This window comes from Haliotis cracherodii, unplaced genomic scaffold (assembly GCF_022045235.1).
Source record: "Haliotis cracherodii isolate W230 unplaced genomic scaffold, xgHalCrac1.p SCAF_26, whole genome shotgun sequence".
In the NCBI taxonomy this organism is placed as follows: Eukaryota; Metazoa; Mollusca; class Gastropoda; order Lepetellida; family Haliotidae; genus Haliotis; species Haliotis cracherodii.
The window spans coordinates 2569271-2587935 of record NW_027266282.1 but is presented as its reverse complement, the minus strand read 5'-3'; the positions used below and the strand labels follow the sequence as shown (position 1 = coordinate 2587935).

Genomic DNA, 18665 nt, shown 5'->3' with positions numbered 1-18665 from the left:
TCATTGTTTGAAAAGTTAACATCGTTTAATACTTCAGAAGTAAAATGTTGCTCACAGAAAACATTCTGACCACTTTCACATTTCCATCTTGGAACGTCCAGATAAATATCAAAGTCTTGGAACAGAACCTAGTCACATTGTTGTTTAACGCCAGCAATATTCCAGCTATATGACGGCGGTCTGTAAAAAATCGAGTCTGGGCCAGACAATCTAGTGATTGACATAATGAGCATCGATCCAAGCAATTTGGATACGATGACATGCATCAACCAAGTCAGCGAGCTGGCCCACCCGATCCGGTTACGACAAGCATAGTCGCCTTTTAGGGCAAGAATATGTTGCTGAAGACCTATTCTACTAAGGATCTTCACATTTAGAATAGAAAGATGAGGATCTTCTGTCTAAATCCATTCTGGTGAGTTTAAATTAATTTAGAATGTTCAAGTCTGAATTGCCTAAAATATTTTCGACAATAGTACCATCGTAGTCTGGTTTTATTAATTACTGTGACTTACAATCGCAATATTAATTAATCTAGTTTTGTTGAAGTAAACCTAAACTCACCAACTTTTGCTCCTTGACAGACAAATCAGACTTTGGAAAAATAGAAAAGCCTTCTCTTATTTCTTTTCGGGGGAAACTGAAGTGGTCTTGTATTAAAAACATTGCTCCAAGGCGATAGTAATGTTTTTTGAAAGCATAACTCTGGCAGCATGGATATCTTTAAATATGTCTTTCAGATTATCGCCTGAATTACGAAACTCTTAGCATTCCAGTGCAGTATAATAAGGAAAACAAGAGTTTTATCCATTATTCCATTTCATCATGTAAACTATTCAAGATATCTTTTAAGCCACCAAAAGAGGGATGGGTGATATCAGCTGACACAGGTCTATTTTGATCTTTCTTTTTACTTGCATTGAGGTAACCAGAAATGATCTCGAACGAAAACGTCATAGATGTTTGGGGGGGAGTTCCTGGAATTATAGTAGGTTGAACCAGTGATAAAGCAGCTCTTGGAACTGTTTTAAAGTGTTTGTACTCTACAGGTACACGAACAAACAGGAACATCGGGTGGAACATCAGATCGTACATCGGGTTGTCTAGGAGTATGTGAAAGACAGGAGGGCCTTTCTGGGTGAAGGTGAAACAATACTGCTGCTTGATAAAGCAGACGCGTGGGCTGCAGAAGAGCTTGACAATGCTGGTGATTTTGGCATACAATATCCATTTCTTGCTCGGACTCGTTGAGCCCACACTGCTTCCTTGTACTGATCACAGCCTCGGTAAACAACAGTGGTTGCCTGCACAGTTTCGACACTTTGAAACACAGTTGGCCTTACAATTTTCAATCTTATGGTCCGGAATGTTACTGAGATAACGAGTGACCAAAACGCGTTGACAACCGACACATTATTGCTAAAGACGGACACGAATTGATTGTAATTCATCTTGATCTACTGAGGTTGGGCAAATTTCAACAAAACAGGCGTAGTGACTTCTTGTTCCTCTTAATAAACGCTTGGCATGAATAACTTTTTGACCTAAAAGCTGTTCAACAATTTCATTTACCTCAACGTCCCAGTCAATGTTATATGTCATCCTTTTGCTCTGATTCAGATGTGTCGGGACACAAACCCTGACACTGATGTCATCCTTCCATTTATTGCCACCTTCCATTTGATCAAACAAATCACAAGATCACCTTTTTCAGTGTTATAGCCTTCATCTCTGGTCAACTATCGAAAATAAAATACAACTATAATGGTGAGAACATTTGTGGTCTTTTCACTTGGTTTTATATTGGTATAATCGTTTTCTTATGACCGTTGTGATATATGTTTTCTCGAAATGCATCATCAGTAAACGTGTCTTCAAATCCAAATGAATTTAAAATATCTTCATTATCAGAATCCATATTGAAGCGATCTTGAGATTTACAACCGAGATGAGCTCACCAAAACACAGCCAACAAAAGCTGGTAACTGGTAGCCCATGTTATATTAAAACAGTGAAAATGGGGCAATTGCTAATGCTGACCGTAATATAAAGATATCTAGGTGATATCATAAAAATATAACTGCCCCCATGCCGTAGAAGAGCGTCTGCCCGGAGAGATGACTATACTTTGTCCTGTGTCTGAGTTGGGCATCCATGGAAAACTGCGGCATGACATGTCAGTGGTTTAGCACTACAAGACCGGCTTAAGTCCGACTACAAGCAGCCACATACACGTGCATCCACTTCGCAATATAAGTGTAATGATCTTAAATGCGACGTTAAAGTCTGTTTCGTGTCTGTTGGCAGCAAGATACTCACATACGTGACTTTTGAATGTGAACAGGTGCTCATAAAAAAATATTTTGTTTAATCATAAATAACGCATACACAATGCCACGGCTTGCTGAAAATCAACCTGTCTACGCGTCGTGGGTATGCAGGATTGGCACAAAACGAAGTTGGCAGACATTTTAATGTTCATCGAAACAATATAATATCTTTGAGGACGTTATCTATAGCAGGGCAACACCGATGACTCGTCCAAGTGTGACGTCACGTCAACAAGACAACCATATTCGGTTGGTGCATCTACGGAATCGACACCAAATTGCCACATTAACAGTTCGGGCAATTCCTGGGTTGATACCAATTAGTGGCAGAACCGTACCCGATCTGTTTAGGGAGCACCATTCGCCGACGTCCAGCGATACGTCCACTTTGGATTCCACGCCATATAAGAGGCATAGCAGTGCACGGCCTCGTTATTAAACATCAACACTTCCTGCACGTTCAGTACCCGTGTGTAAACATATACACCTAAAAAGGGATAGTAATGTTGTAGAGTGCTGAAGCCCGACACATAAAACCAGAGATAAAAATGATATGAAAACGCTCTGGGACTGTGTCCTCCCAACTATGCAACAGACCCTTCTACTGGGGAGTTGATATCAGTGAACAACATTACCTACACCCAGGTGTACAAAGTGAGATGGGGTGAAATGGGTTTTAACGTCGCGTCCAAGGTTATTGCACTTACATAGCGACGTGCATACACGTGCGTGTGTGTGTGTGTGTGTGTGTGTGTGTCTGCTTGTACTAGGACGGACTAATGCCGATTTTATAGTGCTAGCCCACTGAGATACTATGCCACAGTTTATCATGAATAACCCACTCAGACACAGTATACTGACTCAGCTCCATAGGGTAACAAAAAGTATTATCCATTAACGACCTTCCGCTCTCTGGGCGGACGCTCTACCGCTAGACCACGGAGGCGGTCCCTTAAGTACAACATGTACGTGATATAATGTAATATCATAAGATGAAAGCCTCAGTTATGGTGAAACCAAACGTATGTAAAAACTGCCAGAATTATAACGGCTCTTCGTGCACTATATACGGCTGTACTGCAGATGTATAATATATATACGTATTGTAATTCAAACAGAAAACAGAGACTGAAATTACGCTCCCTTTTTACAGCACAGTAGTTAATCTCAAAAGCACGTTAGAATTCACTCTACACAGACAGAATGTCGGCCACAGACGAAAACCGACAGAACACGTTCCTAGCTCATAAAATAGTGCGAAGTTGAAGTACAGAAAACTATGTATAGGATCTTTTTTACAAACATCATCATTCTTTTTTAAATGTTGACTATGCGTACCAAATACGAATTTATGTGCATCCTGCGTACGACACAGCTGAGTCCCGAACTAATATCCTTAAAATAGACTCCCGAATCCCCCCGAATCAAAAGCAGGTTACATCGATAGAAGCAAACAGTTTGAGGAGAACAGTCCTTATAATGATAACATACAGCAAAACCCTTAAAAAAGGGCAATTTTCTACTAGCCCTTAGATAGCTTACCGTAATTATTGTGCAGTTTGGCAAGGGCTATAGGACTAGTGCCGATTTCTAACACTTGGTTGGCAGTCTCATATCTCCCAAATTAATATCGTTTTGCGCTGTGTCAAGGTAGAGTTACCTCCCTTTCCTTGTTTATGCAGCACACACACACGGAGACTGTTGGGTTCAGAGGAAATGGGTCAGTGGTAAGACACTAGTACCCTGTGCCTGTAGCTGGTTCAACTACTCGATACTATTATATATATATAACATGACGTTGATGATAGGGCTGAAATTGAGGTTCCAAGCAAATGACAGCAGAGGGAGGAAGCGAGTTGCTCCTCTCGTGACCTGTAATACACAATACCTGTTCTCGCCTGATGAGACGTAACTCCATATATAAAGATATCGCAACATGTTGATACTAATTTCACGTTTGGTCGAAGCCTACATATATAAGCCCCTTGACCCAAACCTTGGTCGTATGCATACTGATTATTCATAATCCAAAACAGGAAGTTATGTAAAGCACATATTCCACACGTATAACTCAACAAGATAGCCATACCGCGATAATATAGAGTTGCCCGCCCTTGTGTCGCGTTTCACATGTACTTTGTTTATCGATCTCGGTAAAGGAAATCAGCATCGATCAATTGATGTGTCATAAAAATTGAACAAAGAACATGAAACATTTACGTGTGATCTCTAGAGTACGTTGAGAGTTGCGAGATGTGGCTTCACTTCATTTACTGTGCCGTGTTTAGGTAGACATAATACTATTCTACATGTCTAAAGACTTTCCACGATACGTCCATGACGTTTTACTCGCTTTTGATCGCCCGAGCAAACTCGGACCAAACACAGACCACGTGCAAACACTTCTGATAGAGACAATGTTGAGAATGTACAGTATTAAAGAATTTGTTATCCATAAATTGTGTCTACTTTGTTGAGAGTGCAGAGGGCCGTAAGAGGCACCTATGCTTGTCGTAAGACGCGAGTATGCTTGTCGTAAGAGGCAACTATGCTTGTCGTAACACGCGAGTATGCTTGTCGTAAGAGGCAACTATGCTTGTCGTAACACGCGAGTATGCTTGTCGTAAGAGGCGACTATGCTTGTCGTAACACGCGAGTATGCTTGTCGTAAGAGGCACCTATGCTTGTAACACGCGAGTATGCTTGTCGTAAGAGACACCTATGCTTGTCGTAACACGCGAGTATGCTTGTCGTAAGAGACACCTCTGCTTGTCGTAACACGCGAGTATGCTTGTCGTAAGATGCACCTATGCTTGTCGTAAGAGGCGACAATGCTTGTCGTAAGATGCACCTATGCTTGTCGTAAGAGGCACCTATGCTTGTCGTAAGAGGCGACGAACGGGATTGGGTGGTCAGGCTCGCTGACTTGGTTGATGCATGTCATCGTATCCCAATTGCTTGGATCGATGCTCATTATGTCAATCACTGGATTGTCTGGTCAAGACTCGATTATTTACAGACCGCCCCCATATAGCTGGAATATTGCATGCGATATTATACAGTGGTATATAGGTAGATATTATACAATTTGGCACACGGGCCCGCCAGGCCAATTAGTGGCTTTGCCGAGGAGAGAATGTCCGAAAAGGAAGGGCAACCTGGGGGACTTTGGGGCTGCTTATTCAATTCCCGGGGAAATTTGTAATTTTGAAGAATACAGTGCTATAACTGGTGGGGGAACTAAGGGAGTTTGTGTGGCTGTGTGTTATTTTCTTATATTTTCTTTTAGGGTTTGTTTTTGGGGGGTTTTAGATTGGTGATAGGAAGATTTTGTAGTTTATTAGATGCGAGCTAGTAGGCCTGTTTTAATTAGGAAAATGCCTGATGCTTTGAAGTTTTGTAGTTCGTTTAGTGGGTTTAGAAGTGTTGCCAGAGACATTTGGTTGTTGCAGGTTATTGTGGATTTGAGGGTTCTGTGTTGTCGGTGGTGTGTGCAGTGTAATAGTGCGTGTTCAGGTGTTTCTATTAGCTTACAGTGAGGGCATTTACATGTTTGGTGTTTTCTGATGTTGCCTAGGTGAGAGTTTAGTGTGTCCTGTCTGTAATTTGATTATTGCCCTGTCGATATTTTTGGATTTATGGAGGGTTTTTTAGTGGCTTTTGGAGCACCTGTTTTAGTTTACAGTTTAATTTCTGATATTGGTTTTGCCACTTTGGAAGATTTTACTCTTAGTGATACTTTTAATCTCGTTTTTAGATATTGGTAGGTTGATGCTTTTTTTCTCTAGTCTTAGTGATGCTTTGGCTGCTTTGCCAGCGTGTTCGTTACCAAACACTCCAACGTGGCAGGGATCCATCCGAATTCTATTTCGGAGTTTGTTGGAGCTCTTTTAGTATCTGTTGAAGTAATTTAGGTCGATTTTTTTGTGTTTTGTAGCTTGGAGTCCACTTAGTGAATCAGTTAGGATTAGGATTGGTTTTTTTTGTTTTTTAATTTAGGGGTTATGTAGAGCTGTAGCCATCCCCATTAATTCGGCTGTGAAAATTGATTGATTTTTTGGGAGCCTATAGCATTTGTTTCTTTTGTTGGTTGGTATATATTGATGCCGAATCATGTGTGTTCCTGTGTGGGAGAACCCGTCTGTATAGATGTGACACCAATTTGGCCCTTTTTCGTGTATGTATTATAGTGTGATGGCTTTGGCGGTATTGGGGTCGGTTTCTTTATTTAGTTTGGAGGAAAGTGTTGGATCTATATTGTTTTTTTTTAGTTTGGATGTGACTATGTTGTTTGGTTTTGTGTTTAGTCTTAAATCGTTTAAGTTGTGTATGTTTAAGTAGTTGAGTGTGTTGAGAGATCGGTGTTAATAATGGGTTCTTCCGTGCTAGTGTTTGTTTTTTTAAGCTTTTATTGTTTTTGAGGATGTGTTTGATTGGGTTGAGGTCCAGACATGTATTGTTAACTGTTCTCGGCTTAAATCAAGGGGGATTGTGCCAGTTAGGACCTTCAGTAAGCGAGGTGCCCTGTTGTGTGCGAGTGATTATCTTAAGTCCTTGGAATTGGATTGAGTTTAGTTTATCGTTATCCCCCAGTTGGAACGTGTCAGGCAGCGCAGTGTATTTAGATCTTTACTGCATCTGTTTATTAGGTTTTGATGTGAGCACCCCAGGTTAGTTGTTCATCAAAGATTAGTCCTAGAAATTTAGTCTGTTTTTCTTGTTTTGAAATTCATAGGATTTATGTTTAGTTGTAGTTTGGGGTGTTTTGTTTTGTGTTTGAAAACTATCCCTGTTTTTTTTGTCGGCGTTTAGTGAGATGCCCCGTTTATTTGCGCATATTTGTATTTGGTTCCTTCTGCAGTATTTTTGTGCCATACTTATGAGTGAGTGAGTATGGTTTTACGCCGCTTTTAGCAATATTCCAACAATATCACGTCGGGGGACACCAGAAATGGGCTTCACATATTGTACCCATGTCAGGAATCGAACCCGGGTCTTCGGCGTGACGAGCGAACGCTTTAACCACTAGGCTACCCGACCGCCCCCCCCGCCCCCCCCCCCCCCCCCCCCCCCCGCTCCCCGCTCCCTCCCCAACCCCCCATATTTATGCTTATAGTGCATATGTTATCACCAACAATTGGACTAAACCAGTGTGTTACAGGTAAGAGTCAGGAGATAATCAGTCATATCATTTCTTGTTTTAAGTTGTCTGACTGATGGGACATCTGACTAATGGGAGGTCACCGTTTTGTCGCTCTGTTTTAATTCACAATATCAATCACCGGTCAATCTCATTAAAATCAGATTTTAGTTCTAAAGTCATCCCATTAAAAGTCACGTCAGAACGACCTGTTTAGAGAGGGAGTGAGAGGAGGAATTTGCAAGCAGAATGTATTTTGTCTTATATCTTCGTTAGAGGTATACTCCCAAGTATTCTGACGGTTTCCAGGTCAAGCCAGGAGACAACCCGACCTAGCGATGTCGTCATCTTTCACCACCCAGGACGGGGCCCGTGGACACCCAGTATGATACCATTTGCTGTGAAGCTGGAGACTTACTTCAGAATGACAGACATACCATATCAGGTAATAGAACATTTACTGATCTATGTGAGAGTGAGTGAGTTGGGTTTAACGCCGCTTTTAACATTATTCCAGTTATATCGCGGCGTGTCGGCTCAATGTGGGAGGAAAGCCCGAAGTGATGCAGGTCTCAGACGTTTACATCTTCGGTGAATGGTGCTGACAAATCTAGAAACATAATCGGGGCGAACCGGGATTCGAACCCACAATCATAGGTTTCTGGCGTGCCCAAGGGACGCAACTCTGCACAGCGAATCGCGGCGCCTTCGACGACTGGGCCACCCGTACCCCCCTACTGATCTATGTGTATCGTTATCTCTTAAATAGCTCGCCATGTATGTTAACGTTTAACTATAATAATAATAAAAATATTAATAATTTGCTCCAAAGTTATCACTTTACACAGTTCAAAGTTGGAGAAGAAGAATTATTAAAACATGTGGGCCATTATACATCCTATGGATTGAACACGTGTCATATTGGTGAGAGATGGTAATACACGTTATGTTTATTTATTTTACAGCGTCTCAAAAACATTGCATGATATACACTACAACGTAAAAGTCTTTTACTTTATTTCGCAAAATTTCCGCAGAATGTTTGTAAAACTTTTGCGCTGCTACGCGGGGCCTACGCAGAATGTTTGTAAAATTTCTGCGTAGCTACGCAAACACCCCTGCGGAGCTACTGCGGAGTATCGGCGAAACTAATTGCCTCTTTTATGGGACAAATTAGTTTTATGACCCTCGGGCGTCGGCGGCAAAGGCGTGGTGTTGGAAGACAAGTTATACATGTACAACCCATATGGTGACTGTTTTGTCCCAATTCATATTCTAATTTCATTCATAATACCTCACAATTTCAGTACTCCTTGATACTTTACATGAAATGACTTCAAATGTTAAGTACAATAGGTTAAACGAAAACAAATGATAATGCATTGTCCAATGAAGGATTGTGTCTGTCATCTTGCAGATTTAGACTCAGAATGTGCTCATTCGATTTAGGAACGAGACTAATTGATTATCATGAATATGCATTATGCAGTTAAGAGTTATTTATATACATGTGTGCACACTATAAAAATGTATTCACTTTAACGTCGTATACGAGTCGAATGGTCCATGCCAATTGGTTGGTTTGTTGTTTAACGCCGCACTCAGCAATAGTCCAGCTATATGACGGAGGTCTGGAAATAATCGAGTCTCGACCAGACAATCCAGTGATCATTAGCATCGATCCACACAATTTGGATCGTTGATATGCTTCAAGCAAGTCAGCGAGCCTGACCACTCGATCCCGTTAGTCGCATCTTACGACAAGCATAGTCGCTTTTTACGGCAAGCATGGGTTGCTGAAGACCTATTCTACTCCGGATCTTCACGGGTCCCATGTCAGTTGGAACGAAATGTAGAACGGGTGTGTAAGGTTTTGAACTCGGCAAAATACACGTACATGTAGGTTTGTTAAATATTATTATAAAACGAATTTCATTTTAATTCCTTTCATTCAAAATGTCTTCGGAAATTGAATAATGCTTGTAAAATAGAGCTGACTTGATGGGAGGTGCGACGTTAGCCAGCTGAGACTGTGTATGTGGACACACAGTTGCACCGATTACAGCATAGATGTGGGCTCTTTGTTCAAGCAATATATATAGAGAGAGTTACGAGGTATAGCATTAAGAATAATTACATGAAAATAACATTGTCAGAGAATACCTCCGTACACCATTGTGGTAACGCATTTTCGTAGTAAATTCCGTCAATCTATTGAAAGCGGTAGAGTCCTCGAATTACAGTCCGTGTGTAAGAATGACTGGTATCTGGATCAGTATCCCAGTATTCCAGTTATATCATGGCCTGTCAGCTTAATGTGGGAGGAAAGCCCGAAGTGATGCAGGTCTCAGACGTTTATCAATTCGGTGAAACCCACGAGCACGGGTATGGTGCTGACAAATCTAGAAACATATTCGGGGAGAACCGGGATTCGAACCCACAATCATAGGTACGCAACTCTGCACAGCGAATCGCGGCGCCTTAGACGACTGGGCCACCCGTGCCCCCATCAAGGTACATTCCTTATGGCATTATGATAGACTAAAACACTTTAATATGAAGTGTTATACGTAAAATTTATACACAAGGTTTCGACGACGTGTAAGTATAAAATAAGCGGTTCAACGGCGGAGAATAAAAAGCATAATTTATCTACATCATTCAGATAATCAAAATCTTCTTTAACATCTGGAACAATATTTTCGATAGAATTGCGGAGATCATCATAGACAGGGCATTTCCAAATCACATATATTTCATGTTCAACATCATTACAACACAGAGGACATATTCGCTGTTCCAACGGCAGGTTGTCATAACGCCCAGTCTCCAGTCTTGTTGCCGAGGAAAAATCTACAGACCCGGTTCTGCACCTTGGTCACTTCACTGTAATCTTTGGTTCCCCAGGCCATATTGCCGCTCCATGCGTAATAACTGGAAGGACGACAGATTCATAACATTTGGTATATGCATTAGATCGGTTGGCTTTCTTGAAATCTATAAATGCTGCATATGCAGCGAGTTTCGTTTTCTTTCTTGTCTCCGCAATATTAGTAAGTGTTGATATGTGATCAATAGTACTTCTACGTTCCCGGAATCCTTTTTGACATGACAAAATGAATGATCAGGGACCAAGCGCGAAACCCACGCCACAGCTACCACAAACTCTGCTGACAATCTCACTTGCACGCTCTACGTGAAACGTTTCATAACACTGCAGATCTTCATTGGGAATTATGTAATAGTCAACCACAGCTGAGCCACGTGTAGAAATGGAAGTAAAATTATTTTGCGTACAATTTCTGCCGTTTAAAACACACATATTGCTTTTAACTAAACGATCACACAAAATATCACCATACTTATATCTAGTAAAATCAACCGCATCTCTCTCACCTAAACAATTTATACCTTCAATATAATCCGGCATACTACCAATTCTACAATTAAAATCACCACAAATTGTGACACTACCGGTCTTCAAAAATGATAAACAACAATGAATCAAGAAATTCACAAATATCAACACTGTCGATTAGACGGACTCTGTAATAAGATGCAACTTTCTCTTAGGCGAGTGGCATTGTGTATAAAAGATATACAACGTACTAGTGAGAATATGGAAATTAGCATAAGAAGGCTGTGTTTTTTTCTGAGTTATTCCCAACTTCAAATCAAAAGTGGCAAAGTTGAATTTGTGTCCCAATATTCATTTATTTTTTCGTCATTCGGCGGAATATCATATCACTAATTTTCGAGTATCCCCGCACCTTAATATTCCCGGTGTACATGGTATATATCTTCAATGTAAAGTTCTACATTAGAAAACTCAAACCCCAGTGTGCACACACATTTAACTTTAATCACAATACAGTTATTTTCGCTTGAGAGTTGTGCACATTATACATGTACATTGTGTTGCCACACTGCCACATGTGACACTCTGAACTGATCATCCTGAACATAATATGGATAAATACCGGTTATTAAATAATCCTGCAATATATCGACATGATATGTATACATGTTCCTGATGTCAATCACTTGACTGTCTGGTCCAGACTCGATTATTTACAGACCGCCGTCATATAACTGAAATATTTCCGAGTGCTGTGTTAAACTACAAACAAACAAACAAACATGTAGGTACACCAGATTAAAGGGTTCACATTGTACTCATATGGGACATCAATCCGAATTTTTGTGTGACAAAATAATGCTTCGACTACCACTCCACACATTCACGAAAGCATTACTTGAAAGTGCCCTTTAATATCTGGAGAAAAACGAAAACTTGCACTGATTTAGCAGCACTGATGACAAATGATGTACATAATACATTAATTACAAACTAATACAAGATAATTAGCCTTCTCACTGACCGTCGGTCTGATTTCTACTGTTATATCACAATGACACTGAGCACATATCACGCACAGAAAGATCTATATTTTATAGTTGTTTTTTTTATTTAAATAACACGGGAATTGAGGCACATACATCAACTATGATGTAACCAGTGTCAAAGTGGTATTCATCAAACCGCTACATGAGTATATCCTAGTATATAATATTTCAATGTCTACATGAGTATTTGTACAAGACAGGGAACACATATGCTAGTTGACCATGGATTGAATATTCATGTCAGTAAGAATATCTAATGACAGCATTATTATAGCAGGAATATATCACATGTACCTGCAATCCATTCACGATGGTCCCATAAAACTTCCGATTAGTGCTATAAAGCAATTAAAATGTTTTCGCAGATGTCCGCAGATTATTCACGAATTATTTGTAAATTATTCGGGAATTATTTGCAATTGATCCGCGAATTATTGGCAATTTTACTGCAGAACTCGATAACAAACTTTTGCGTTTTACTGATGGATCAGAGTAAGATATCACCTTATTTAATTTACAACGAGATAGGTAGACATAAAATCTTTGACAAACACGTTTGAATCTGATGTAAATATTAACATTGCACATGAAAACAAAGTGAAAGTCATGTTCAGTTGTGTTACAGTTACATAATACACACACTCGCTGTACATAAAACACACACTCGCTGTACATAATACACACACTCGCTGTACATAATACACACACTCGCTGTACATAATACGCACAGTCGCTGTACATAATACACACACTCGCTGTACATAATACACACACTCGCTGTACATAATACACACTCTCGCTGTACATAATACACACACTCGTTGTACATAATACACACACTCGCTGTACATAATACACACTCTCGCTGTACATAATACACACTCTCGCTGTACATAATACACACACTCGTTGTACATAATACACACACTCGCTGTACATAATACACACTCTCGCTGTACATAATACACACTCTCGCTGTACATAATACACACACTCGTTGTACATAATACACACACTCGCTGTACATAATACACACTCTCGCTGTACATAATACACACTCTCGCTGTACATAATACACACACTCGTTGTACATAATACACACACTCGTTGTACATAATACACACACTCGCTGTACATAATACACACTCTCGCTGTACATAATACACACACTCGTACATAATACACACACTCGCTGTACATAATACACACACTCGCTGTACATAATACACACTCTCGCTGTACATAACCTACTTAATGTAGAGGTAATGATGGCAACTGCTCACTGATTTTCTCAATTCTAGGGGGATTATGGACTGAAGACTTGCCCCGGTACCAGGAAGTTCCCATGGATCGAGTATAACGGCACCGTGCTGGGAGATTCCTCCATGATAATACAATACTTCAACAAGAAGTTTGACATTGACCTCAACAAGGATCTAACTCCGGAACAAAGGGCGACTGCGAGAGCTATGCAGAAGATGGTAGAGGAACATTTGTATTGGTATGCAGATGTCCTTTACATCACATATTGGCTAAAAAGCTGTCCGTATTTTTCCCATCGCCCGCTGCCATGAATTTTCATTCAGATGTGAAATAATGAAAACCACGCCGCTGTGGAAAATTAAGCCCCGATGTAATAAAAACATACCACTGCCTTTGCTCTCTGTCTAAAAAACCCAAGTCAGCTTGATCTTTCTTAGAATTCGTTTCTGAAGCAAAGCGACTCGATCTACGTCATAATTTCATTTAAACATGGTATCAAGTGTTTTTTTTAACTAACCTACCATTCTTAAATTCCATGATAATTACACAATTGCTGCAATTTTGTTAAATATTATACATTGTATATACATTTATTTAACTTTTTATTAACACTTTTTGTAAGCAATGTCAATGAATCGTATAGGACTTGTGCTTTGTTTCAGGGCAGGGGTGTGTCTGCGATGGAATCACTATTTCGACCTTTCTTTGATGACCCAGGCGATGGGAATGCCCTACAGGCTAATCACGTGGTGGGTCAGCAGAAGGATGACGACTAACGCCTGGGCTCAAGGCATGGGGAGACACTCATTGGAGGAGATTGAGGGCATATTGAACGATGATCTTCAAGCCATATCAGATTTTATAGGTGAAGCATTCTATCTGCAGGTCATTTCGTCCGTAGATACAGTTAATATGTGCATAACTATGTATGGGTAAATAGATGATATGTTCATAGTTCAAGTTGATTGTCTGAAGAAGGAAAGATCTTTGAAGTCATCACTCGATGAGTGTCCTTTAGCACCCCCCTGCATCCTCCCCACCACACATCACAGATAAATATGTAAACAACTATCAGTTACAAAAGTAACGTGCACGGTTACGTCTGATCCGAACTGTTTGGAAACACCGTGTGATATTGAGATGACAGCTTAGAGGAATGATCACTCGTATTACATGTCTCACAAGTTTAACGGCGTTGGTCAGCAGTGTCAGTATGCCAGGATAGGACAGTGCGGTGCCAGTATGCCAGGATATGAAAGTGCATTGCCAGTATGCCAGGATATGATAGTGTATTGCCAGTATGTCAGGATATGATAGTGCATTGCCAGTATGCCAGGAAATGATAGTGTATTGTCAGTATGCCAGGATATAATAGTGCAGTGTCAGTATGCCAGGATATGATAGTGCATTGCCAGTATTCCTGGATATGATAGTGCAGTGTCAGTATGCCAGGATATGATAGTGCAGTGTCAGTACGCCAGGATTTGATAGTGCATTGCCAGTATGCCAGGATATGATAGTGCATTGCCAGTATGCCTGGATATGATAGTGCAGTGTAAGTATGCCAGGATATGATAGTGCAGTGTCAGTATGCCTGGATATGATAGTGCATTACCAGTATGCCAGGATATGATAGTGTATTGCCAGTATGCCAGGATATGATATTGCAGTGTCAGTATGCCAGGATATGATAGTGCAGTGTCAGTATGCCAGGATATGATAGTGCATTGCCAGAATGCCAGGATATGATAGTGCATTGCCAGTATGCCAGGATATGATAGTGCAGTGTCAGTATGGCAGGATATGATAATGCATTGCCAGTATTCCTGGATATGATAGTGCAGTGTCAGTATGCCAGGATATGAAAGTGCAGTGTCAGTACGCCAGGATATGATAGTGCATTGCCAGTATGCCAGGATATGATAGTACAGTGTAAGTATGCCAGGATATGATAGTGCATTGCCAGTACGCCAGGATATGATAGTGCATTGCCAGTATGCCTGGATATGATAGTACAGTGTAAGTATGCCAGGATATGATAGTGCAGTGTCAGTATGCCAGGATATGATAGTGCAGTGTAAGTATGCCAGGATATGATAGTGCAGTGTAAGTATGCCAGGATATGATAGTGCAGTGTCAGTATGCCTGGATATGATAGTGCATTACCAGTATGCCAGGATATGATAGTGTATTGCCAGTATGCCAGGATATGATAGTGCAGTGTCAGTATGCCAGGATATGATAGTGCAGTGTCAGTACTATGCCAGAATATGATAGTGCATTGCCAGTATGCCAGGATATGATAGTGCATAGATAATAACGTACTCTGCTTGTAACTAAGACGCGAGTATTCAGTAGAAAGCCACATGGCGAACACTACGATCAGTTGACAACTTGACACAAGCTCCAAGTGTTGAGAAAGTGTAAATTACATTGAAACGTACATAAAATGCCTTTCATGGGTTAAGATTTCCGGGCGAATACAAATCTGGAAAAGTATTGATGTGCTGGCAAAGTAAAACAAGGAAATGTTTACGTAGAAATGTAAATAGTGTTAGAAAGTGACATGTTACTCTTTTAACATATATATTAAGAAAAGTGCAGCATGTTTCAAACAAAGATAATTACTGAAAAGTAGTATTACGGTTCGTTTAGTTTTATGCTGTAAATGTACATGTGATAGATATTTACTACGAATTGATGAATATTTTTCACAAAGAGTACATGATACTCATCTTCGATAACCCTACTATCACATTTCGAGTCTAAATGTGCTCACCCATATCATCTAAGCTTTTAATTAATAAACACTGATGCGGGCCGTGCGGGCGCGCTCTCGTTCTGGTCCGGTTTATAGTGCTCGCCCCTTGGCATACCATACCGCAGTTTAACATGAATAGTTTTACTCACAGTCACTACCATATCTTAACATGTTGTGGTATATCTCAGCCAGGGGGGCGAATCACCGACCTTACGCTTTCCTGACTCTATCCATTTGATCACGGAGGGCGTTGGCTCATGATTCGAAAAAGCAAGTTGCGGACTCTTTGCACCGTCTTCTTCTTTCTTTCTGTAACTCAAGGATTTTTTTTAAACAGTCAATGATTAAATACATGTGTGTTGAGTGTAGGATAGTTTGTACAATACTGCAAATCTAGTTGTGCTATCTCTTGCCAGGCGAAAAGCCGTTCCTCATGGGCAAGAAAGCGACTGAAGTGGATTGCGCAATGTTCGGAATGCTGTCACAGGTGCGATGGAATATGCCTGGTTTGGGAGAGGAAGGAGTCCGCCTTATTGAAGGTAAATCAATGTGTTCATACCGTGTTTATGAAATATACAGAAGTAACTCTGACGTAATAGCCAACATTTCTTTGTTCATTACATAGTTAATGAAGCGGAATGAAGGTACAGAAACAAACAGACTAAGGCGACCTCAGTTTATATCCACCATCCAATACCACTGCTTTTGAAATCGTTTGACTTTTCAGAACGCTACCCTCGCATCTGTGCCTTCTGTGACCGGATGAAGGAGACCTACTGGCCAGACTGGGACGAGTGCATCACGTTCGGTGGAACGCGGATACCGACAAAGTAAAATGAAGAGGTTACATACAAACCACACCAAAGATCCGGTTTTAAATTTCTTAATAGCTACAAATTGTGGAGGCGGGTGGTCGACTTCATTGTCATGTGTGTTTTTGCAATATTGTTTTCTTGTTGTAAAACTACCCATCATTATATTGTTGTATTGTCAAAGAATATTATTAAGTATTATATAGAATATGAAATGTCGATACAACATCACTCCCACATTCCATAAGTGCCAGGGCACAACCACAGGACTGACTGCTATTCCGATGTGGGGGCACGGCTTGCTGTGTCGTCTAAGGAAGTGCGCACAGAGCCGACAGAAATCTTGACCTTAAGTGACGTTTCTATTGTGTATCAGCGCCATACTACCCCCGAAGTGCCATATCAAGTCCGCCTAGACTCAGTTTTGCAAGGAGAGGCCTTCTGAACGACCACTGCATCGAGTTTATGTGCATTGTGTTTAGAACGTCAGCAACCCTGCAGAGTCCTTCGCTTGGATGAAGTCGACTGGCCTGAAAAGTGAAAGAAGGTGTTCTGTTTGCTGCTCGGGACCAGTCACTTCCCACCCGAAACCGACAATGTGTGATTTTGCAGCAAAATGTAAATATGAAAAGTAGATTATGTAATGAATTTAATGACATGCCCAGCTTTGGCACAAACACAGTATCTAAAGCGACATGGTGATGTAGCTCGATCATTTTATACGCCGTCTCCGCTTGATTTTTACACAGAGGTCCATCCATGGTACGACCCGGAATATCTAGAGGGCGTCGTGGAAAATGTTAAATACAAAATTCTTTGGAATAGGCCCGTTTACAGCTTCAGACGTATCCAGGCCAACAAACCTTATCTTGTCCTTTTTGATAAATCCAATGAAATCATATTTGTCACTGAATTGACTGTCCCTTTTGACATTAATGTGATTGACAAGATTCAGGAAAAACATGACAAATATGCTTTCGCTTTCGAAATGTCACGCTTGCATCCCAAGTACCAAGTTGTCCCGCGTAAAGGAACGATGTTCACTGACAAATAATTGAATAATGTTGATTATATAATGACATTTTATTTGAATAAACATACAAGTTTCGTCTTAACATTGCTAAAATAGTGTTATATAAGGTGACACAGCACGATGGTGAGAATTTGCTTTGTATTAAGGAAGAATTAAATTCAGTTGCAAAACATGGAAATAATAGCGTCAGAAAGCCCTTCTTCAAAATCCATGCCAACAGATTTTAATGCTGTGTGGATGTAGCATTACTGTTGTAAAATTTCTAGTATATATTTGTAGAATGTGTACTCATATTGCGTTGTGTAGTATTTGATTGTAGTTAACTAACATATTTGTGGTTTCGTAAATCATGTGTTAAATTGGCAGCACAGACATGAAGATGTTTGCCGTTCAGATTTGAAGGAGTTGGAGTACACAATCTTAACAACAACGGATTTGTATATTCACATTAATTAGTAAGATAACATAACGTCCACACTGGTAACATTTTAACACCTGACGGTTTCACCAAGCGACGCCAAACAGGTTTGTCATTTAAGTGGCACAAAACCTTTGCACCAAGACGTTAGAATAAACAACTGTATCCACATTATATCCTGTATGATAATTTTCAAACTGTACACATTCAATCTGTCGTGTTGTATTCATTTCGATCATAGTGCAGTGTGAATCATTAGTGATGGAAACTAATTTCCTCATTAATTTTTAACGAGGTATGCCAAAGAGTTAAGCACACGAAGTCAATTCAATTCAATTCAATTTCTTTATTAACTCAAACCACCAGCCGGTGGCATATGAGCAACATAATAGTGAGTGAGTGAGTGTGGTTTCATGCCTCTTTTAGCAATATTCCAGCAATATCACGGCGCGGGACACCAGAAATGGGCTTCACACATTGTAACCATGTCAGGAATCGAAC

General features: G+C 40.4%; 1 protein-coding gene across 1 annotated transcript; it reads left to right on the top strand.

The window, feature by feature from the left end:
* Positions 1-4014: 4014 nt before the first annotated feature.
* Positions 4015-17749, top strand: LOC139473038 (failed axon connections homolog). Its single transcript, XM_071255553.1, has 6 exons — positions 4015-4057; positions 7780-7915; positions 13179-13378; positions 13803-14005; positions 16318-16440; positions 16629-17749. Exons 1-6 carry the CDS (start codon positions 4047-4049, stop codon positions 16733-16735), a joined length of 780 nt encoding a protein of 259 aa, XP_071111654.1. The 5' UTR covers positions 4015-4046; the 3' UTR covers positions 16736-17749.
* Positions 17750-18665: the final 916 nt, after the last annotated feature.

What these genes read in the sequence shown, in the direction of transcription:
- LOC139473038 (XM_071255553.1), top strand. An exon ending in TGACAGACATACCATATCAG is followed by an intron (nt 7,916 to 13,178) that starts GTAATAGAACAT and finishes TCTCAATTCTAG; the next exon opens with GGGGATTATGGACTGAAGAC. An exon ending in GTAGAGGAACATTTGTATTG is followed by an intron (nt 13,379 to 13,802) that starts GTATGCAGATGT and finishes GCTTTGTTTCAG; the next exon opens with GGCAGGGGTGTGTCTGCGAT.